The sequence below is a fragment of the Pelodiscus sinensis genome, chromosome 30, assembly GCF_049634645.1.
Source record: "Pelodiscus sinensis isolate JC-2024 chromosome 30, ASM4963464v1, whole genome shotgun sequence".
In the NCBI taxonomy this organism is placed as follows: Eukaryota; Metazoa; Chordata; order Testudines; family Trionychidae; genus Pelodiscus; species Pelodiscus sinensis.
The window spans coordinates 12,133,225-12,155,313 of NC_134740.1; the positions used below are offsets into that span (position 1 = coordinate 12,133,225).

General features: G+C 47.8%; 3 protein-coding genes across 9 annotated transcripts in view; 2 read left to right on the forward strand and 1 right to left on the reverse strand.

Annotated features, from left to right (window-relative positions):
• LOC142821323 (olfactory receptor 11G2-like) overlaps positions 1 to 10,409 on the reverse strand; it is a 75,447-nt gene extending 65,038 nt beyond the window's left edge. For all 5 annotated transcript variants that reach the window (XR_012898140.1, XR_012898138.1, XR_012898139.1 and 2 more), the window contains exons 1-2: positions 10,261 to 10,409; positions 9,594 to 9,678 (exon numbers count right to left, since the gene is read on the reverse strand). The gene's annotated coding sequence lies outside the window, so the exon portion shown is untranslated. The remainder of the gene's footprint in view (positions 1 to 9,593; positions 9,679 to 10,260) is intronic.
• Positions 3,898 to 5,149, forward strand: LOC102446552 (olfactory receptor 14J1-like). The gene has a single exon (XM_014579798.3). The coding sequence runs from the start codon at positions 4,235 to 4,237 to the stop codon at positions 5,147 to 5,149; it is 915 nt and encodes a 304-aa protein (XP_014435284.3). The 5' UTR covers positions 3,898 to 4,234.
• Positions 10,410 to 10,563: 154 nt separating the features above from the next.
• On the forward strand, positions 10,564 to 20,308 carry LOC106731299 (olfactory receptor 14A16-like). 3 transcript variants are annotated; one of them, XM_075912246.1, is made up of 4 exons: positions 10,564 to 10,712; positions 12,348 to 12,627; positions 13,081 to 13,247; positions 19,279 to 20,308. In XM_075912246.1, exon 4 carries the CDS (start codon positions 19,306 to 19,308, stop codon positions 20,257 to 20,259), a length of 954 nt encoding a protein of 317 aa, XP_075768361.1. In that variant the 5' UTR covers positions 10,564 to 10,712; positions 12,348 to 12,627; positions 13,081 to 13,247; positions 19,279 to 19,305; the 3' UTR covers positions 20,260 to 20,308. The 3 variants fall into 3 exon arrangements, with proteins under 3 accessions (XP_075768361.1, XP_075768359.1, XP_075768360.1); XM_075912244.1 differs by lacking the exon at positions 13,081 to 13,247; XM_075912245.1 differs by lacking the exons at positions 10,564 to 10,712; positions 13,081 to 13,247 and having other exon boundaries at positions 12,025 to 12,627.
• Positions 20,309 to 22,089: the final 1,781 nt, after the last annotated feature.

A 22,089-nucleotide genomic window follows, 5' to 3' on the forward strand; every position in this document is an offset into this window, starting at 1 on the left:
CAATAAAGAGAGTTTCTATTTTTGAACACACGTGTCCTTTATTTTTTACATCAGGAAGGGGGGCTAGGGAGGGGTAAGTGGAAGGAGGTGAGGGAGGAATGTGGCATGAGCCCCTGATGGGGAGGACTGGGGTGTCTCTGCGGGCTCCTCGGGGTGGAAGCTCTCCTGCAGGGCCTCCTGGATCCTGACAGCCCCGCAATTGACCCCCACCAGATGGCAGCCTGCGGCAAGTGCAGCCGGGCTGATAGCCGAGTGCTATGATGTGCCGAGTTCGGGCACTCAGGGCACTCCAAGCCAGGACTGCTTTGCTGTCCCTCATTGAGTTAGTTCTCAGGGTTCACCGCTCGCTTGTCTGTCTGTCCGGGGTGGGGGGTCGGGTCCCTTAGAGCGTGGAGCTGCTGTCTCAGGCTAGCCAAGGGCTGCGCTTAAAGTCCTAACCTGATGCCCTACCAGCACTGCTTCCGGCCATCCTTAACCCTGGTTCAGGGTCCACTCAATGTGGACATGCTAGTTTGAATTAGCAAAACGCTAATTCAAATGAGTTTTTAGGTCTAGATGCACTAATTCGAATTACCTTTGTTTGAATTAACTAATTTGAATTAAGTTAGTTCGAATTAGTGCTGTAGTGTAGACATACCCTCTAAAAACCTCACTTTGGCCCCAACCTGTAGCCTAGGGCGCCCTAAAAGTTCTAATAGCCCTGGGACCCCAAAAGAGTTAATCCGGCCCTTCCTCCATCGAGCACTTCTCAGCAACAGGTCTGTTCTTGTAATATCAGCCCGTCCTCGCCAGGCTCCGTGGCCGTGCAAGCAGGCCTGTTTCTAGGGCGACCAGAAAAAAAATGTGAAAACTTGAAGCAAGGAGGGGTTAATAGGCACCTGTGCAAGAGAAGACACCGAATATCGAGACTGTCCTTTGACTTTGGGACCTCTGGTCACCCTACACCTTTCCTACCTGGGCCTGATTTCTGCTACCAGCTTGAATGTTGATGGGCTTGCAAGGTGTCGACACTCCTCTAGTTCACCCCTGAGGCCTCAGACCAGGCTTCATGTCTCAAGCTGTCTCCTTCTACCACACAGAGGAGCCAGAGGGGTTTCCAGAGATGCATTTCTCCATGTCCGTTCAATGCTTCAGGGCTTGGGCATGAATGAGCACTTGGTTTGCCAATGGCACCTTCTTGCCTCTCTCTCCAGGTGGCCTCCCTCCTGCCGGAGAAGGTCCCTCCTCTGGTCAGTGTCTCTGCTTGGGATCCCCCTCTGTCCCTGTGATGCCACCTACCAGCCCCAGACCTAGCATCTATTGATTCACCCGCCAATTTTCCCGCTTAACCATGAGTTCAAGAGATCCTCAAATCCTCCACAGTTCTTAAAACAGGGTGCAGTTTCTAGGCCATGAGCACCTCACATGCAGGAGCAAACGTAACACCAGCAGACATGGGTCACTAGTAGGGGGAATCGAACCTGCGACTTTTGGAGCCTCTGCCACGTGAGCTAAAAGCCCAGCTGGCTCTCAGGTAAGACCATAGAGCAGAGGCAGACTCATTTTTCTCCCCATAAGTGGTTTCAGTGCCACTTCATGGGACAGTGCACCACACCCAGCAAGTGTGTGATTACACAAACATAAGAACGGCCAGGCTGGGTCAGACCAAAGGTCCATCTAGCCCAGTGTCCTGTCTGCCAACAGCGGCCAGCGCCAGGTGCCTCAGGGAAAGTGAACAGAACAGGGAGTCATCAATATTCCCTGCCATGTCACCCATTCCCAGCCTGTGACAAGCAGAGGCTAGGGACACCATTCCTACCCATCCTGGTTAATAGGTTTTGATAGACCTATCCTCCATGAATTTAAAGGGGTTTAAAAAGAGCTAGATAAAGTCACGACCTTCACAACATCCTTCGGCGAGGAGTTCCACAGGTTGACTGTGCACAGCACGAAGGAAACATAGAATAAAACATCATGTCACACATACTTACATCACATGAAATGCAATAACTTCATAGGCCAGTTTACATTACCTGGGGATCTGGCTTCGTTGACCCCACTGGTGTCAAAGGAACTATGGTAGGTTTACGTACTTTGGGAATTTGACTCTGCTGACTTTACTAATACTACATTGATGGACCCCAGCCAGGGATCTGGCCCTCCGTATTGGTTCAGTCAGTGTGAATTCACAATTCAGCCAGTGTGAATTCAATAGCTTTCAAATCTCCATTTGCACCCACAGCCAGGTGAGTACTTTAGTAAATTATACTTTACTGAGAAAAAAAAGTATAATTGTAAATATAGGCATGTATAATTGAAAGAAAGAAAGAAAGAAAGAAAGAAAGAAAGAAAGAAAGAAAGAAAGAAAGAAAGAAAGAAAGAAAACTTCGGTTTTTTTGCCTGGTAGAAGTTAAACATCAGACACTGAAAATTTCAGCAACCCCAAATTCTTGCAGTTTCGTCCCCAGTGGGAATGAATCGCTCCTTAACTATTAAAAGTTGCACTGTTATAATTAACTCCCTGGGGCAAATTGCTCAATGTGCAGACTAGATGGAAACATTGGTCGCGTGTGTAGCTCTGATTCACTGGCAAAAGATATAAATGTGACATGAATTTTAAGGGCCAGTTGCCCAGCACACGTAAATCAAGGAAGCTCTGTGAAAATCCAAAGGCGAACATGATGAGAGACACTGGATCAAACTACATCATAGAATCCCAGAGCTGGAAGAGACCTCAGGAGTCATCAAGTCCAGCCCCCTGCCCAAGGCAGGACCAATCCCAACATCAGTTTGGGATGATGCACTGAATTTTCAGTGTGTGTCTCTGGTTCCTCCTTTAATAACCAACATCCGAGAGCAGTCTGAGCTCCGGGTTCCTTCTGCGGCTGCATCCCAGGACAGGCTCACGCAATGCAGGGGAAGAGAAACCTCTGCTCACCCAAAGGTAACAATGTGTCGTGAATGAAGGGACAACCAGCTGAGCTTCTGGTGTTGCTAAGTTCTAAGTCAGCGTCGATTATAAATCAACAATGCTCCCTCTTCTTTTTCCACCCATGTGCAGAATAATGTTTGTGATGTGCACCGAGGCAGGTGCGGATGTGCACTACCAGTAGAAATAATTGCTGCCGGGGGGGTGCTCTGCCTATCAGCTTACAGGGAACACTGCCTCCTGGGGCTGTAAGTATATACATTATTCATCCAATACCTCAGGACACCCCGTGAGCCTGTGACGTGCCTTGTTTTTAGCCAAGGGTCTTGCCAGGGATGCAGCCATCGTGTGAGATCTGGCGGAGGGATCCTCTGCTGGTGGGTGAGACTCTCAATTTCTCATCTCAGTTAGTCGTTCACCTCTCACCTAAACCTGTCCAAGGAGAGGAGCAGGCAGCTGTGATGCGGATTTCCCTGTCTGCTAGGAAAGGGAGAGACCCAGCAACTCAGGGATACGATGATGGGCTGGAGAAACAGCTGATGGTTAACACAGAGAGGAGGCATTATCGATACACATAGGTAGTGACTAACGAATCCTGGATCATTCAGTGAATCCTAAGCAGAGACATTTCCACGGAGACCAGCACAGTACGTTTGCTGTTGTGATTGTGTATTTGGGTTTTAATATACGGGGCACACTGAGGAACAAAACTCTGGGTTCCTTTCAAAATGTGATCAGTGTTTAACGCGGGGGGTGAGTAATCAGTGGAAGGGTTTAAACAGTGGAACCGTGGAACGGTTCCATCACGGGCAGCTGTGTTATCAAGAGTGGAGGGGTTTTTTTTTGGCTAGAAGTTCAACTATAGGAATTAGTTTGGGGCTTGGTGTTATCATAAAATCATAGAATACTAGGACTGGAAGGGACCTCGAGAGGTCATCGAGTCCAGTCCCCTGCCCCCATGGCAGGACCAAATACTGTCTAGACCATCCCTGACAGACATTTAGAGGGCAGCTAATCACAATAGAGTCAGTAGCTGTGACTCGTGTGTAGTGGCATCCCTGGTCTCTTATAACCAAACGGTTCTCTATTGGCTCACCAGGGCAATCGTTGCTCCGAAGAGTGTTGGAGTTGGGCTGGAATTTGTTCTGGTTTTGCTCTGCCAAGCCTCACCTAGGTCCTATTGGTGGCTACAGACACCATCCTCTGAAGCTGGTTTACATTGGCGTGATTATGCGCCGAGTAGTAGACTGATTCTCGGTGGAGAGGAGCCCTCTGATGCAGCTGCCCTTGTCCTTCCTCTGCAGGTGACACGCTCTGAGGACAGAGATGACTAATAGAACCACCATGGCTGAGTTCCTTCTCCGGGGATTCTCTGATGTCCGGGAGCTGCAGATTTTACACTTTGTGGTGTTTCTAGTAATTTTCTTGATGGCCTTGGTAGGAAATCTCCTCGTTATCACTCTCGTAGCCCTGGACTATCGCCTTCACACCCCTATGTACTTCTTCCTCATGAATTTGTCAATCCTAGATATTGGCTCCATCTCCGTCATCGTCCCCAAGTCCATGGTCAATTCGCTATTGAACACCAAGACGATTTCTCATCTGGGCTGTGTAGCCCAAGTCTTTCTCTTCATTTTATTTACTGCAACGGACTTTGCTTTCCTCACCGTCATGGCTTATGACCGATATGTTGCCATCTGTCAACCGCTACACTACGAAAGAGTGATGAACAGGGGAGCTTGTGTCCACATGGCTGCCAGCGCCTGGATCAGTGGTATTGTCAACTCTGCCCTGAATACTGGGAACACATTTGCAATTAACTTCTGTGGAGGTAATACGGTGGATCAGTTCTTCTGTGAAATCCCTCAGCTCCTCAAGCTGGCCTGCCCTGACTCAGATATCACTGAAGTTGGTGTTATAGTCTTCAGTACGGCCTTATTTTTCAGCTGTTTTGTTTTAATAATATTGTCGTACATTCAGATCTTCAGAGCGGTGCTGAGAATCCCCTCGGAGCAGGGCCGGCACAAAGCCTTCTCCACCTGCCTCCCCCACCTCTCTGTGGTCTCCTTGTTCCTTTGCACTGCGTCCTTTGGCTACCTGAAACCCCCCACCAGCTCAGCATCACATCTGGACCTTGTGGTGTCTGTTCTCTACGCCGTGGTTCCTCCCGTGATGAATCCGGTCATCTACAGCATGAGGAACAAGGAGCTCAAAAGCGCCTTGAGGAAACTGATTGGGTGAATGTTATCCACCAAGAACAGGCTTCTTCTGGGTGTTTTTATGGATATTGTAGACTACAGAGTTTTGTAATGTTTTATGTAATGTGCTTAATGGATAGCATGATATTGGGGACTTCTAACTTCAGTTCGTTGTCTGACCGCAAAGAGACAGGCAGCAACAGCAAGGTCTAATCACAAAGCTCTTTATTGAAGAGTCCACATGACAATAGAGAGCAGCCCGTCTCTACAGAGAACCAGACCCCAATTTCTATAACAAGTGGGGTTATATATACAGTTCTGTCACGTCATCGACTATTTACTTAAGCAATCCACTCCCCTTTGTTAGTTAGATACTTCTAGCATGCATGCGTACCTTGCCAACTATACAAGGTGGCCTTGATATGATACATCAGCAACTTTCTTATTAAGACAGAAGGCGAGTACCATACAACCAGGAGACAGGGAGTTTTCTTATCAATTCCTTAAGCAAGCTGTTCAGCTCAGCAAGTACAAAGATGCAGCTGTTCGCTTTTCTCATTCCCTCGCTCAACTCATGTCTCAAATTTTGTTCAGGGACTACCCAGAGCCCTTTGCTGGACTCTTCTCAGTCTGTCTTAGCATAACCGCCCTAGGCCCAATCTTCTGTGGCCTAACAATGAGAATGAATGTTACAAGAACTCTAACTCTGCCAGCCGCCCTTCTCTGGTTAGCAGGGAAGAACAGTCTTCTAGGCCCTTAGGGTACGGCTAGACTGCGGGGGGAGGGTTCAGAACCCCCTGTATTCCTTGTTCTACGAGGAAGAAGGGCCAGTCAAGTTGGGCCAAATGTCGGAAAAGCCTCTTCCAACAAAAGAATCAGAAAAAGGCATGCAAAATACGGAGCGCATTTTGCGTACCTTTTTCCTAAAAAAACTTGTAATCTAGCCTTACTCTTAGTAGAGATCCATCAGGCAAACTACTTGTGTTTGTATCTGATGCTGGGACAGATAGAGATCAGAAGGATTCCTGTAATTCATCATGATAACACTGTTGGTCTTAGGAGTAATTAGAATATAGACTGTGCCATAAAGAAAATATAATGAATGAATTAAAAGTCTGTACTAACAGTAGCTTTGTATTAGGAGTGAGATTGATACCTTTTGTATAATCAATGTATCCCTTTGTCCCTTGGGTGAGCTGATTGTAGAGATAACAAGTCAGAGGCCCAACAGTTTCAAACATTCATACTCCAGTCACTCCCCCTCCCCAGGAACTACACAAAGTCCAGACAGTGGAAGAGGGGAGGAAGATGGAAGACTCAGCGGCATCAACGTACCATAAATTGGACCCAATACAACGCAGACCAACGGAAGACATATGGGCAGCGTTGGAGTGTTAAGAAGCAAGTGCTCTGTTACAAACAAGCCAGCCTTGAAATAATGCTGGGAAGGAGACACCAATACACTAATGTCAGAGTAAAGAATAATTTGTCTGGAAATGGGTGACGGGGAGGGATCACGTGAGGATTATCTGTTGTGTTCCTTCCCTCTGGGGCATCTGGTATTGGCCACTGTTGGCAGACAGGACCCTGGGCTAGATGGACCATTGGTATGACCCAGTATGGCCGTTCTGTTGTTCTCAGATAAACAGATATTAAGCAAAATGAATGGTGATTGATTGATTAAGAGCTGATGCAGCAAAATGCATGGACCTGGATGGGAGAAAAGTCCTATAAAAAATAGGGTGTCTTGCACAAATCTCTGGGGCTCATCTTCTCAACACTGGAGTGTTGACCCCCACTCCTCCCCCTCATGTTTAACTCGCCTGGCCCATGAGATATTGTGATTAACAGCCTGGAAACTTTAAGCAAAAGCAAGACGGCGTTTGTGTGTTTGTGTGTGGGTATGTGTGAATATACATATAAAAGCGTAGTGTTACACTGTCAATAAATGTGGCATTTTACCTTATCCCCCTAAAAAGATACGGTGAAATAATTTCATGTATAACAAGATAATCAGCTCATGGCATTATTTTCTGCCTGGGAAGATGTACTCTCTCTTTCTGTTAAACACTACATTTACACTAGTAATCCAAACTGTGCTCACCAGTCACTGGAATTAGTCTACATTAACACCAATGTCAATTAGATTATATTCTAATCTAATCTAATCTAATCTAATCTAATCTAATCTAATCTAATCTAATCTAATTAAGTCTAGTTAGTCTAATCCATTCCCCACACACTATCTATCTATCTATCTATCTATCTATCTATCTATCTATCTATCTATCTATCTATCTATCTATCTATCTATCTATCCCCATACACCCCCTCTATCTATCTATCTATCTATCTATCTAATAATATTATGCCAGCAAGTTAAGGAAGTATGGAATGGATAAATGGACTGTAAGATGGATAGAAAACTGGTTAGATAGTCGGGCCCAATGGGTAGAGATCAATGTCTTGATGTCTGGTTGTTGGTCGTTTTCAAGTGGAGTGCCCCAAGCATCTAGGGCCGATTTTCTTCAACATCTTTATTAATGACCTGGATGAGGGGAGGGGTGCACCCTCAGTGAGTTTGTGCATGACACTAAGGGCATGTCTAAATTACATCCCATTTTCGATAAAGGGATGTGAATTAGACATATTGAAATTGTAAATGAAGCCAAGATTTGAATTTCCAGTGCTTCATTTGCATAATGGTGGCCTCTGTCAAGACAAGGATCTTTAGACAGAAATGCCCTGTTTCGAAAGATTCTGTACACCTCAAAAAATGAGGTATACAGCATAAGAACATAAGAGCGGCCGTACTGGGTCAGACCAAAGGTCCATCTAGCCCAGTATCCTGTCTGCCGACAGTGGCCAATGTCAGGTGCTCCAGAGAGGTTGGACCGAAGACAATGATCAATCAATTTTTCTCCTACCATCCCTCTCCAGCCTCTGACAAACAGAGGCCAAGGACACCATTTCTATCCCCTGGCTAATAGCCTTTTATGGACCTAACCTCCATGAAATTATCCAGCTTCTTTCAAAATGGGGCACTTCTGTTGAAAGATCACCGTCTTGACCAAATTTTTTTTTGAAAAGCGGCTTTTTAAAAAACGCTGTGGCTGCCATTACGCAAATGAATCACGGGAACTTAGAATCCCCGCTTCATTTACAATTTTGATATGTCTAATTTACATCTCTTTATCAAAAAGGGATATAGTTTATACATACCTTATGCTAGGGGAGAGATAGATACACTGGAGGACAGGAACAGGGTCCAGAGTGACTTAGACAGATTAGAGGATTGGGCCAAAAAAAATCTGATGAAGTTCAACAAGGACAAGTGCAGAATCACTGCTACAGGCTGGGGACCGACTGGCTAAGCAGCAGTTTGGCAGAAAAGGACCTGGGGATTGCAGTGGATGTGAAGCTGAAGATGAGTCAACAGGGCGCCCTTGTAGCCAAGAAGGCTTAGGGCGTAATGGGGTGCATTAGGAGGAGCATTGCCAGCAGATCTACAGAAGTGATTATTCCCCTTTATTCGGCTCTGGTGAGGCCACATCTGGAGTATTGTGTCCAGTTCTTGGCCCCCCACTACAGAAAGGATGTAGATGCATTGGTGAGGGTCCAGTGGAGGGCAACCAAAATGATTTGGGGGCTGAAGCACTTGATGTACGAGGAGAGGCTGAGGGATTTGAGCTTGTTTGGTCTGCAGAAGCAAAGAGCGAGGGGGGATTTGAGAGCAGCCTTCAACTACCTGAAGGGAGGTTCCAGAGAGGCTGGAGAGAGGCTGTTCTCAGTGGTGGCAGAACAAGGAGCAGTGGGAGAGATGTAGATTGGCTATTAGGAAAACCTATTTCCCTAGGAAAGTGGGGAAGCACTGGGCTGGGTTCCCTAGGGAGGGGGTGGAATCTCCATCCCTAGAGGTGTTTAAGTCCCAGCTTGACAAAGCCCTGGCTGGGACAATTTGCTTGTTTGTGGCCCTGTTTTGGGCAGGGGGTTGGTCTCCTGAGTTCTTGTCCAACTCCATGATTCCATGATTTTATGACCTGGGAAACTGGTTCACGTAGAACTCAAGCACCCCCAAACCTTTCTGTGGCTTTGCCATTTTAGCCCAAAAGACGAGAGAAAGTTGAAACCAATTGACCTATTCCCCTTTTGTGACGCTGCCCCCGGGCTTCCCCTAGAGGCACCTAAATATCTGGGCCCTTCGTCACTTGGTTGTCTAAGGACTTGTCTCTATTTGAGATATAACAGGGTCATCACTGCGCTTTATTCCGTGCCTTTGTAGGGACCCTTCAGGGTTAATATTTACACTCTCATGAATACGAAGACCATATGTGCAATAATTATTTTGGGCCCTATTTTCAAACGTTGCTTTTAGCTGGTCTTAATCCTGAAAAGTGACTCACCTAGGCAGACAGTTCTACCCTGGAGGTGTCAGATTGTATTAGAGGTCATGGGCCATGTGTCAGTAAAGAGCTTGTGAAACCCACCTGTAGCTCAGCATCAAAACTGGATCTCTTGGTGGGTGTGCTCTACGCCGTGGTGCCTCCCATGATGAATCTGGTCATCTACAGCCTGAGAAACAAGGAGCTCAAATCTGTGACATTTATTCACCAAGAATTAAAATGTCCATCACTGCTCCTTGACAGTGATTTCATTTTGCATGTTTTTATACATGCAACCAGTTGATGACAAAGTTCCGTCCTTGAGATCGTGGGCTGTAATCCTTTTATGAGGTTATAAAATCAAGACCAACTCCACTCACATTAACGGAGCTAATTTGGAATTACACCTGCATAAATAAGATGAATGTCCATGTATGTCCACAAATCTACCTACACACCCATTTCTCTGTCTGAAGGATTTGCATTGTGAACCTCACCATGCTATCTGAGCCTGTTACACAGAATACCAACAACCACAGCAAAGTCACAAGTGGACTTCATGAAGTCTCTGACTTTTCTTCTTTTGGAGGTTGGAGCATGCAAGTGTGTTTCTTTGACTGTTACTTTTTAATTTGATTTCATTTTATGGATTAATTGGTTGACATGTTGCTTTTTTCCAGGTGACTTAAGGGGTGGGGTAGGAATTTGCAGGGTGGGGTACGTTTAATTAAATGGGGGCATCAGAGGAGATGGCCAAATGTTCTTATCTTACCGTAAAGTCCCTAATTCTTGGCCAAACGGAGTGAGGCACGTGGACCCGCCTCTGATGTATCCATGTGTAGCCGGCTTGATCCCCAGAAGTGACACCGAATGAGTGGGGGTGATACAGGGGTTGTTGCTCAACCCTCCAAAGGGGCTGGATGCAAACCTTGCAGGGCAAAGCTAGAGGTTACAATGACATCACAAGGGCCTTTTGCAGCACCTCAGCTGATTGGTCAGAGGAGGTTGGGAGACGGTGACCTCACAGAGCGCCCGTGAGAACGGGCAGGTAAGAGTGGCTTTGTTGCCAGGAGTCTCCGAGCTGGGGTCTCTCGTTAGGGGGCTGAGAGAGAATTCAGGCTCATCTACCTGAGCTTGGGGAAGAGCTGTTTGGCAGTTCTCGTCCCTTTGCTCATCAATCCCTCGGGTGGGCTCCATGGAATTATGGGACCAACTTTTTCTGGGGTAAATTAGCATCAACCCCCTGAAGTCAAGCTCATCACCTGGCCCAGGATTGCTAAATTAGCTGAATTCAGCCTGACAGATTCAGAGAGAAAAAGATCAGTGGATAGTCTCATTGGGTATGTCTACACTACAAAGTTAATCCGAAATAACTGCTGTTATTTCAAATTAACTTTAATAGCGTCTACACAGGCAAATCGCTATTTCGAAATAAATTCAAAATAGCGGAGCCCTTCGAATTTGGTAAACCTCGTTCTACGAGGAGTAACACCAAATTAAATAGCTATTTCGAATTAAGTGCTGTGTAGATGCTTGATTCGAAATAGGGGGCCTCCAGCCCTTCCCAGGGAGCCCTGGTGGCCACTCTGGGCACAACCAGGAAAACTTACTCTCCTCTCCCCCAGCCCTGGAGGCATTCAAGGGGTAGACCCTGGCCACAGTGCCTGTGCCAGCTCCAAGCCTGCCAGCCCAGAGCGAGCAGTGGCCACCAGGGCCCCTGACCCAGTGGCCCCAAAACATGAGCCAGCAAGCCCCTGGCAGCCAGCCCTCCACCGCTCCCCAGGAGCAGTCTGCCAGCTCCCAGGAGCCTGACAGGGGCTGGAGAAGGTGGGCGCCTTCCTGGTCCAGGGTGGAGATCATGGACCTTATTCAGGTTTGGGGAGGATGCCCCCTATGTCCATGATCTCTGCACTAGGCTGAGGAATGCAGCCGTCTATGGCAGGATAGCTGCCAGCCTGGCCACCAAAGGCCACATGCGAACCCAGGAGCAGGTTTGCATGAAAGTCAGCTTGGTCCGGCGAGACCCCCAACCCTGAGCCCTGAGCTTCCCCTCCCCCTTCTTCCCCTTGCTTCCCCTTCCAGCTCTCTCCTTCCAGGTTTCTCCCTCCCCTCTCTTCCCCTGAGAAAGGGAACCCTGAGAACTGTCTGTCCGGGGTGGGGGTCGGGTCCCTTTAAGCATGGAGCTGAGTTAGCCTGAGGCAGCAACCCCATGCACTAAGTCCTAATCTGATGCCCTGCTGCCACTGGTTCCTGCCAGCCTTAACTTCAGTTCAGGGTCCACTCAGGGTGGACGTGCTATTTCGAAATAGCAAAACGCTATTTTGAAATAGTTTTTGTGTATAGATGTGTTATTCCGAATTAGCTTACTTCGAATTATCTATTTTGAATTAAGTTAATTCGAAATAGTGCTGTAGTGTAGACATACCCTATAGTTTCTAATAGAGAGACTGACAAGTGGATTTGACTAGATAGAGAGATAGATAGAGTGGGTGTATGGGGATAGATAGATAGATAGATAGATAGATAGATAGATAGATAGATAGATAGATAGATAGATAGATAGATAGATAGATAGATAGATAAAGTGTGTGGGGATAGATAGATTAGAGGTGGTGTATGAAGAAAGAAAGAAAGAAAGAAAGAAAGAAAGAAAGAAAGAAAGAAAGAAAGAAAGAAAGAAAGAAAGAAAGAAAAGAGTTGGTTCTTTCATCCTGATAGAAATAGACCATAATATGCAGAAAATCTTAGCCACACTGAATCTCTGCACTCTACAATTAATTGTTACACTCTACAATTAATCCCATGTGACAGAAACCAAAGACAGTGCAGACAGGCTGGGAACTTTTCTCTCCTCTCCAGTTCGGTTTCACAGGCAAAGAATGGGGATTGGAACCGAGGAACGGGAGCAATCGCCAGCTGGTGTCAATCAAAGTTCCCTGGAAACCAAAGGGCCATATCTTCCCTCAACAGGGACTATTCAGAGATCAAGGAGACTGCATCAAGGACACATAGGCTTAGGATGCTGCACTTAGCATCCCTTTGGCTGCTTCTTAGTGACCAACATCAAACACCAGGACTAGTCTGAGCTGTTGGATCCTCTCGGGGCCACATCCCAAGAGTGGCTGGTGCAATGCAGGAGGTAAAAAAAGCCTCTACTCTCCCAGAGCAGACTGTATAGGGTTAACAAAGGAGCAGGCTGTCCCAGGCCAGCTGGGGCTCTGGTGCACGTCAGTTCTGGGCTGTTCTCTGTCACATGCCTGTGCTACCCATAAATAGCTTATTCTGCAATATCCTCCCCAGTGCTCCTCAGCTCTGCCCTGTGGGTAGCCAGGCTCTTTCCGGGGATGTTGTCACAGCGGGAGATCCGGGGCAGGCGCTGATCCCCCTCTGCGGGGTCTGGGTCAGCAAGGGCAGGGCAGGTTGCTCCAGTGGTGAGATCCGAGCGGGGCTCACAGGCCTGGAGACTGGGCTCAGCTCCTCAGCCCCAAAGGAGAGACAGCCTGACGTGGGACCATGTTCACAGCCTGAACAAGCCGAGCGTGCTCTCCCAGCTGGAGGGACAGTGCCTCTTTCCTGCCTCCCTCCTGTTTAGTCCTGCAGCTGGCCTGAGATGGGAAAATACCATGGAGGGGCAGGGAACCAGCTGCTGGATAATCCAGGGACAGGACATTATTCACAGACAGGCAACAGGGGCAGAATCCTGTCTGTGAATTGTCTGCTACAACACAGGCTGGGAAACACCCCACAACACCTGGCACGGTAAGTCCGTTCTTTCAATCCAACTGTGTTCAGTGTTAATTTCCCGGGCAGATTTCGGAATGCAACTGGGAGTGAGAAAGGGGGAGTCTTCATGACTTCTTTTACCTCTGTCCTACAACATCTGCAGTTGCTCTGAGATTTTTTTTCCCCCTCTTCCAGCAAACTTGTCATCAACATTTTGAAAACCAAACTTTTGTTTGTGTTCATTAAAAACCAGAGCATATCAGGGAAACCGCTGGCAATTGACATGTTCTCAGCTAAATTAAAGAAAGGAAAGGCTTTGCGTTTTGCAGTGCACAGCTTGTCTTTCAGCAATAAGAGACTTCCCCACAAGATCTCTAGAGTGCAAGCCCCAGTGTTTCTTTGATATAATTTAAACAAAAAATGTTGGGTTATCCCAGACTGGTAATTAGATCAAAATTGGGTAGGAGCATTGGTATAGTCCAATAATTAGAAAGTCTTATCCCAGTCGCTCTATTGCAATGTGTACATTGTCTGTTTCAAAGGGATGCTTGTTGAATGGTAATTGAGCAAGCAGCAAAGTTGGTAGCCCGCAGAACAGGTATCCAACATCCTAGTGCCTTAGATGGCAAATGAGAAATCGGTGCCCACAGCCAAAAACTGTCTCATTTAACTCTGCCCAAGGAGACAGAGAAAGTCAGTGAGATCAGCAGCTAGATATTTGGCTCCATATCCGTATGCCTCTCTACTGCTGCTGGCTAACTACAGATGCTGCAAATCGTGGCACCGAACATATAAGACACGGCACAACCCCCACAAAACCCACAGTGCCTGCAGAAAAGGCAAAGAATGGGAAGAGAAGCAGAATTACAGGGGGGGAAGTGACCAGCCCAGAGTCACACAACAGCTTAGGGGTAGTGGAGCCATCTATACCCATAAGCATAATACATAGTTCCTTAGGGCACCTGAAAATTTGGGGCACCAATGGGTCTGAACACTGTGTACAGATGTGGTCTCATCTCAAAACAGATACACTGGCATTAGAAAAGGTTCAGAGAAGGGCAATTAAAATGATTAGGGGTTTGAAATGGGTACCATATAAGGAGAGAGTAAAGAGACCAGGACTTTTAAGTTTAGAAAAGAGGAGACGGGGGGGATATGATAGAGGCCTATAAAATCATGAGTGGTGTTGAGAATGAATAAGGAAAAGTTATTTACTTGTTCCCATAATATAAGAACTAGGGGCCACCAAATGAAACTAATGGCAGTAGGTTTAAAACAAATAAAAGGAAGTTCTTCTTCACACAGCGCATAGTCAACCTGTGGAACTCCTTGCCTGAGGAGGTTGTGAAGGCTAGGACTATAACAGGGTTTAAAAGAGAACTAGATAGATTCATGGAGGTTAAGTCCATCAATGGCTATTAGCCAGGATGGGTAAGGAATGGTGTCCCCGGCCTCTGTTTGTCAGAGAGGGGAGTTGGATGGCAGGAGAGAGATCGCTCAGTCATTACCTGTTTGGTTCACTCTCTCTGGGATGTCCGGCATTGGCCACTATCACCTTTGGTCTGACCCAGTCTGGCCGTTCCTATGTTCTTAGTGTCAGTCCATACAATTCTTCCTCTCCTTGGTCTGTGGTTTCATTTCCTCCTGAGAGTTAACATAAAATTGAAGAAACCTGCCTGAGCGATTAGCAGAACCTCAAACCCGTGAAAGAGCCGTTCAAGCGGTAATGAAGCCATTTAACAAGAATTTTCCAGCCTCAGGTGTCTCCTGCCCGTTTCTAAATTTGCTGTGCAAGTCATCCAGACCTTAGTTTAAAATGTGCTTTAAAAAGATTTCATTAGTGCGTTGGTAAAAATCATAAAATTACAGCTCTAAAAAACTCACCACTCTGCTGTCCCAGGCTGCCACTGGGCACCAGTTAACAGGACTGCGTATGGCCCCATGAGTCTTAGGACATTGCTGAGTGGCAGACAGAACAGTTCCCAGATCTCCTGACAGCCACCAATCTGCACAGGCATGAAGGGACAGAGGCAAAGGACACAGCAGAGAGTTAGCTCGTTGTGTTACTGTCAACCCACAGGGGTAGGGCCTGGCAGGGTTGTGGATTCGCTTCAAGACAGAGTCAATTAGAAAGAGTTGCTTTTATTAATCTCACTGCGTCGCTGCTATTACAGGCTTAATACTGCCAGATAGTTACAAAGCTACTGCAAAGTAATAAGCCAATAAGCTCCGGCAGAGCAGTGCATAAAAGCGAGTAATAGACACTTGGAAATGCTTACGCCCCTTCAGTCTGCAGGAGATCTCATCCTGGTCACCTTGCACCAGGCCACAGTAGACACAGCTCCAGTTGGGGGGATCCAGGGCACCCTCTGAGGTCCGGGTCCCTGGTGAGACTCACTGGCCACTGCACTCCCTATACTAGCTTACACTACAGGGCTATGTCTACACTGCTGTTCGTGCGCAAAAACTTGCAGAGCGTCTACACTGCATGCGTGTTCTTGCACAAGTAAATTTACAGTACAGAGTCGGAAAACAGGGCTTCTTCTGGAAGAGTTATTCCTCTCCCCATGAGGAATAAGCCCTCTTGTGCAAGAGCTCTTCCACAAGAGGGCAGTGTAGGCAGGCAACATGAATTTCTTGCACAAGCAACCCCTATGGCTAAAATGGCCATCAGAGATTTCTTGTGCAAGAGAGCATTCACACAGCCATGGACATTCTTGTGCAAAAGCACATGGCCATGTGGACTCACTCTTGTGGAAGACCTTTTACACGAGAACTCTTGTGCAAAACAGTCTTGCACAAGAAGTTTGCAGCATCAACATAGCCCAGTAGTTTACCGGGTGTGCGCGTACTTGGCTCAACGCCATTCTGATCAGGAGCTGAGACCAATGTCAAACTTGTTTACTGCTTAATAGTTTCCCAGCTCAAGGCATGGGTTAAAGCTGATAAAGTCCAGCTGCCATTTGCACTTGCAGGGTCCCAGGCTATGCTGAGCTGGGTACAGCAGGGATGAAAACTCCCATCCCAGGCCTGCTAAGCTGTAGAACCCACATATGACTTTTATGACACAGAGAGAGAAGTGAGATCCTGTGTCATAAATAAGTTCAAAGGCTGCAGGACACTCATGCGGTGCTGCAATGGAATCTGAGTGATGAGCTGCTGTGCGGAATACTGAGTCACTGGGTGCAATTTCCCCGGAAAATGGTTTTCAGGCACTTTTCATATTTTAACATTGTAATTTCATACCTGTGTCCAGAGCCTGCTGTTTGCAGCAAGAAGGGATCTGTCCCCAATAGAGCTGTGGCATTGGCCCTGAGCTTTGCTCCAGCCAGACGCAGCATTTTATTCAGCCACGTCCTGTGCCCGATCCTCAGATGATGCAAATGGACACAGCTCCATGGACTGTATGGAGCCAGGACAACTGACACCCGTGTGGTAACTCACTTCTCCTAGTGAGAAGGTGGGACGGGCGCTGGGAATGGCGGACACACACAGTGATCAACGGCGTGATGTCAGGTTGGCGGTCGGTTTCTAGCAGAGTGCCCCAAGGATTGGTTCTAGGGTCGCTTTTATGCAACATCCTTATTAATGACCTGGATGAGGGGATGGATTGCACCCTCAGCAAGTTTGCGGATGACACTAAGTTAGGGGGAGAGGCAGATGCGCTGGAGGGCAGGGATAGGGTCCAGATTAGAGGATTGGGCCAACGGAAATCTATTTCAAGAAGGACAAGTGTAGAGTCCTGCACTTGAGACAGAAGAATCCCAAACATTGTTACAGGCCGGGGTAGCAGTTCAGTAGAAAAGGACCTGGGGGTTACAGTGGATGAGAAGCTAGTCAACAGGGCGCCCTCGTAGACAAGAAGGCGAAAGGTATATTGGGGTGAATTAGGAGGAGCATTGCCAGCAGATCCAGAGAAGTGATTATTCCCCTTTATCCGGCTCTGGTGAGGTCACGTCTGGAATATTGTGTCCAGTTCTGGGGCCCCCCTGCCACTATAAAAAGGATGTGGACGCATTGTGGAGGGTTCAGCAAAGGGCGACCAAAATGATTAGGGGGCTGGAGCCTGAGGGTATGTCTACACTACAGCACTATTTCAAATTAACTTAGTTTTTGTGTATAGATGCATTAATTCGAATTAGCTTAATTTGAATTAACTATTTCAAATTATTTCAAAATAGTGTTTTGCTATTTTGAAATAGCGCTTCCACACTGATTGGATCCTGAACCAAAGTTAAGGAACCAGTGCCAGCAGGGCATCAGGATAGGACTTAGTGTGTGAGGCTGCTGCTCGAGGCCAACTGAGCTCCATGCTCAAAGGGACCCGACTCCCACCCCGGACAGACAGTTCTCAGGGTTCCCCGCTTGCTTGTCTACCTCGATGAGGGACAGCAAAGCAGTCCTGTCTTGGAGTCCCTGAGTACCCGCATGCAGGACACCACGGCACTCGGCCACATGGAGCCAGAGTTGCCCCGGGCATGCCAGTGTGTCTCGTGGGGTTGTTGCCATCAGCCTGGCTGCACTTGCTGGAGGCTGCCATCCGGGGGGGTCCATCAGGGGCTGTCAGGATCCAGGAGGTCCTGAGGGAGAGTCTCCATCCAGAGGAGCCCTTAGAGCCTCCCCGGTCCTCCCCACTGGGGGCTCGTGCCCCATTCCTCCCTCACGTCCCTCCACTTACCTCTCCCTAGCCCCCCTCCTGATGTCAAATAAAAGACACGTATGTTCAAAAATAGAAACTGGGTTTATTGAACAAAACTGAGGGGGGGATGGACCACTGGGGAGACTGGGAAAAGGAGGTGGGAGAGGGGAAGAGAGAGGGTGGAAGAGGTGAGGGGGAAACCTGGGAGGAGGAAGCTGGAAGGGGGAAGCAAGGGGAAGAAGGGGGAGGGGAAGCTCAGGGCTCAGGGTTGGGAGTATCGCCAGATCAACCTGACTTTAACCTGGGTTCGCATGTGGCCTTTGGTGACCAGGCTGGCAGCTATCCTGCCAGAGACGGCTGCATTCCTCAGCCTAGTGTGAAGATCATGGACGTTGGGGGCATCTCCCCAAACCTGAATAAGGTCCATGATCTCCACCCTGGACCAGGAAGGCGCCCGCCTTCTCCAGCCCGTCAGGCTCCTGGGAGCTGGCAGACTGCTCCTGGGGAGCGGTGGAGGGCTGGCTGCCAGTGGCTTGCTGGCTCCTGTTTTGGGGCCACTGGGTCATGGGCCCCCAGTGGCCACTGCTCGCTCTGGGCTGGCAGGCTTGGAGCAGGCACAGGCACTGTGGCCAGGGTCTACCCCATAAATGCCTCCAGGGCTGGGAGAGAGGAGAGTAAGTTTTCATGGTTGTGCCCAGAGTGGCCACCAAGGCTCCCTGGGTATGGCCGGAGGCCCCCTATTTCGAATTAAGTGTCTACACAGCACTTCATTCAAAATAGCTATTTAATTTGGTGTTACTCCTCGTAGAACGAGGTTTACCAAATTCAAAATAAGGCCTCCACTATTTCAAATTTATTTTGAAATAGCGGTTTGCCTGAGTAGACGCTATTAAAGATAATTCGAAATAAGGGTTGTTATTTTGAATTAACTTTGCAGTGTAGACATACGCTGAGGGATTTGGGTTTGTTTAGTCTGCAGAAGAGTATGTGTATGTGTGTGTGTGTGGGGAGAGAAGAGGGGGTGATAGCAGCCTTCAGCTTCCTCAAGGGAGGTTCCAAAGAGGATGGAGAGAGGCTGTTCACAATAGTGATGGATGGCAGAACAAGGAGCAATGGGCTCAAGTTACAGTGGGAGAGGTGTAGGTTGGATATTAGGAAAAACTAGTTCACTAGGAGGGTGGGGGAGCACTGCAATCTGTTATGTAGAGAGGTGTTGGAATCTCCATCCCTAGAGGTTTTTAAGTCTCGGCTTGACAAAGTGCTGGCCAGGTTGATTATTCCCCTGCCCAAGACAGAACCAACTTAATCTTGATGACCTCCTGAGGTCTCTTCCAGCTCTATGATTCTATGAGAGATTGCTGAGAGGAATCAGGGCCAATCCATGTATTATTCTAATCCCCTCCCCTGTCTGTGTCCTTCCTTCCGCAGCCACCACTCTGTGAACTTAGGAAGAAAATGTCCAATCGAACCATCGTGACTGAGTTTATTCTCCGGGGATTCTCTGATGTCCGGGAGCTGCAGATTCTGCACTTTGTGCTGTTCCTGGTGCTTTACCTGACAACCCTACTGGGGAATCTTCTCATCTTCTCAGCCATTGTCCTCGACCATCGTCTCCACACCCCCATGTATTTCTTCCTGATGAACCTGTCCATCATTGACCTCGGCTCCATCTCTGTCATCATCCCCAAATCTATGGCCAACTCCCTCCTGAACACTACGGTGATTTCTTATTCTGGGTGTGTTGCCCAAGTCTTTCTCTATTTCATCTTTGCTACAACTGATTTTACCTTACTCACTGTCATGGCCTATGACCGACACGTCGCCATCTGCCACCCGCTGCATTACGAGAGAGTGATGAACAGGAGAGCCTGTGTCTACATGGCAGCTAGTGGCTGGATCGCTGCTATTGTCAATTCTGCCGTGCACACCGGGAACACCTTCACGTTACCCTTCTGCCAGTCCAACGTCATCAACCATTTCTTCTGTGAAATCCCCCAGCTCCTCAAGCTGGCCTGCTCCGACTCCTACCTCACTGAAGTTGGGCTTCTTGCCTTTAGTGTGTTTTTAGCTGTGTGTTGCTTTGTTTTTATCATTGTGTCGTATGTTCAGATCTTCAGAGCGGTGCTGAGAATCCCCTCGGAGCAGGGTCGGCACAAAGCCTTCTCCACCTGCCTCCCCCACCTTGCTGTGATCTCCTTGTTACTTTGCACTGGGTTCTTTGCCTACCTGAAACCCACCTCCAGCTCAGCAACAAATCTAGATCTCTTGATGGGTGTTCTCTACTCCGTGGTGTCTCCAATGATGAATCCGGTCATCTACAGCATGAGGAACAAAGAGATCAACACTGCATTGAAGAAACTTTTTCTGTGTAAGATTTTCTTTAAGAATGAACATGTTATCAGTCATTGACCCTGCATTTCCATTTTGCATATCTTTATAAATATCATGAGCTGATGAAAATGTTCTGTCATTGAGAACATGGGCTGTGATCTTTTTTGTGAAATATTTTTTGTGAAATGTGCCGCGGCGGTCAAAAAGGCAAATAGGATGCTAGGAATTATTAAGAAAGGGATAGAAAATAAGACCCAAAATATCTTCCTGCCTCTGTATAAAAATATGGTATGCCCACATCTTGAATACTGTGTACAGATTCTGTGTACAGATTTTGAGGTGGTCTCCTCACCTCAAAAAAAATACAGGACTATGTAGCACTTTAAAGACTAACAAGATGGTTTATTCGATGATGAGCTTTCGTGGGCCAGACCCACTTCCTCAGATCAAGTAGTGGAAGAAAATAGTCACAACCATATATACCAAGGGATACAATTAAAAAAAAGTGAACAAATATGAAAAGGACAAATCACATTTCAGAACAGAAGGAGGATGCGGGGGGGGGGGAGGGAGGAAGGTCTGTGAGTTAATGATATTAGAGGTGGGGAAAGGTAAATGTCTGTGAGCTAATGGTATTAGAGGTGATAATTGGGGAAGCTATCTTTGTAATGGGTAAGGTAGTTGGTGTCTTTGTTGAGCCCGACACGTAGTGTCGAATCTTAGCATGAATGACAGTGCAGAGGATTCCCTTTCAAGTGCAGATTTGAAAGTCTTCTGGAGTAGGATGCAGGTAATTAAGTCATTGAGACAGTGTCCTTTCTGGTTGAAATGGCAAGAAACTGTGAAAACACAAAGAAAAAACAGTTTCAGGTGACCCAGGCGGATAACCCTGCGCAGCTGGATGGTGTTAATGGCCCTCACCACCTGCAGAAGGCGACAAACAAAGAAACGAAATGGAAAATCAAAGGGGGTGCCTGAGCCCTTTGGAGGTCCTGGAGGACTCCCCCATCCCTCTCCCATGAAGCCCACCCCCTGGAAGGGCTGTGTGAGGGAGGGACTGCAGAACCCCCACCACCCTCAGCCCATGCCCCAGACACCAACGCCCCTTTCTGTGTGGTCCCCCTTTCTAGTACTCCCCCCTCCAGGGACTGGAGCCCGAGAGCACCATACCTGTATGAGGAGGGCCCTGACCATCAACTTCTCCATGCTGAAATAGCTACCGGTCTGCTGGCAACTGTCTTGGATGGCAAGCTTCCAGATGCAATGGCGACCCACTTCTCCAGGGGGGTGGCAGGCCACATCTGGGTGTTCTGTTGTTGGTACACAGCTCCAAGAATGTCTCCTTTCCTTAGGTGGAAGTTTGGAGTCATTGTTGGTCATCTCACTACTTCATCACCAGCCGGACCAACTGGTGTCCAGCCTCCCGAACTGTCACTCCACTGTGGGGTGCGGTTGCAAGGGCCTTGCTCCTCCATATAACAAGAGGTTCTCAAGGATGAGCTTGGTGTTGAGCTCCTGAAGAGCCATGAAGGCAGCCTGCACAAAGTGCTGTAGAAGCTGCAGCATGGCCGTGTGTGGCCAGCGTGTGTCCAGAAGCAGCTCCAGCTCCATGGCAAGGAGTGTACTGTGGTGTCCAAAGACAGGGCAACCTAAGCACACGCTGCAAATGCTTTGCTGTCCCTTGGGGTGTGTCTAGACTACAGGGTTTTGTCGACAAAAGTGGACTTTTGTCAACAAAACTATACCTGCGTCCACACTGCCTTTGAGTTATGTCGACATAACATCGACAAAACTCAGCAGTTTTGTCGACGCTGGTAAACCTCATTCTACGAGGAATAACGCCTTTTGTCGACAGAGTTCTGTCGATAGAAGGCATTATTGCATCTACACTGTCCTTTGCATCCACAC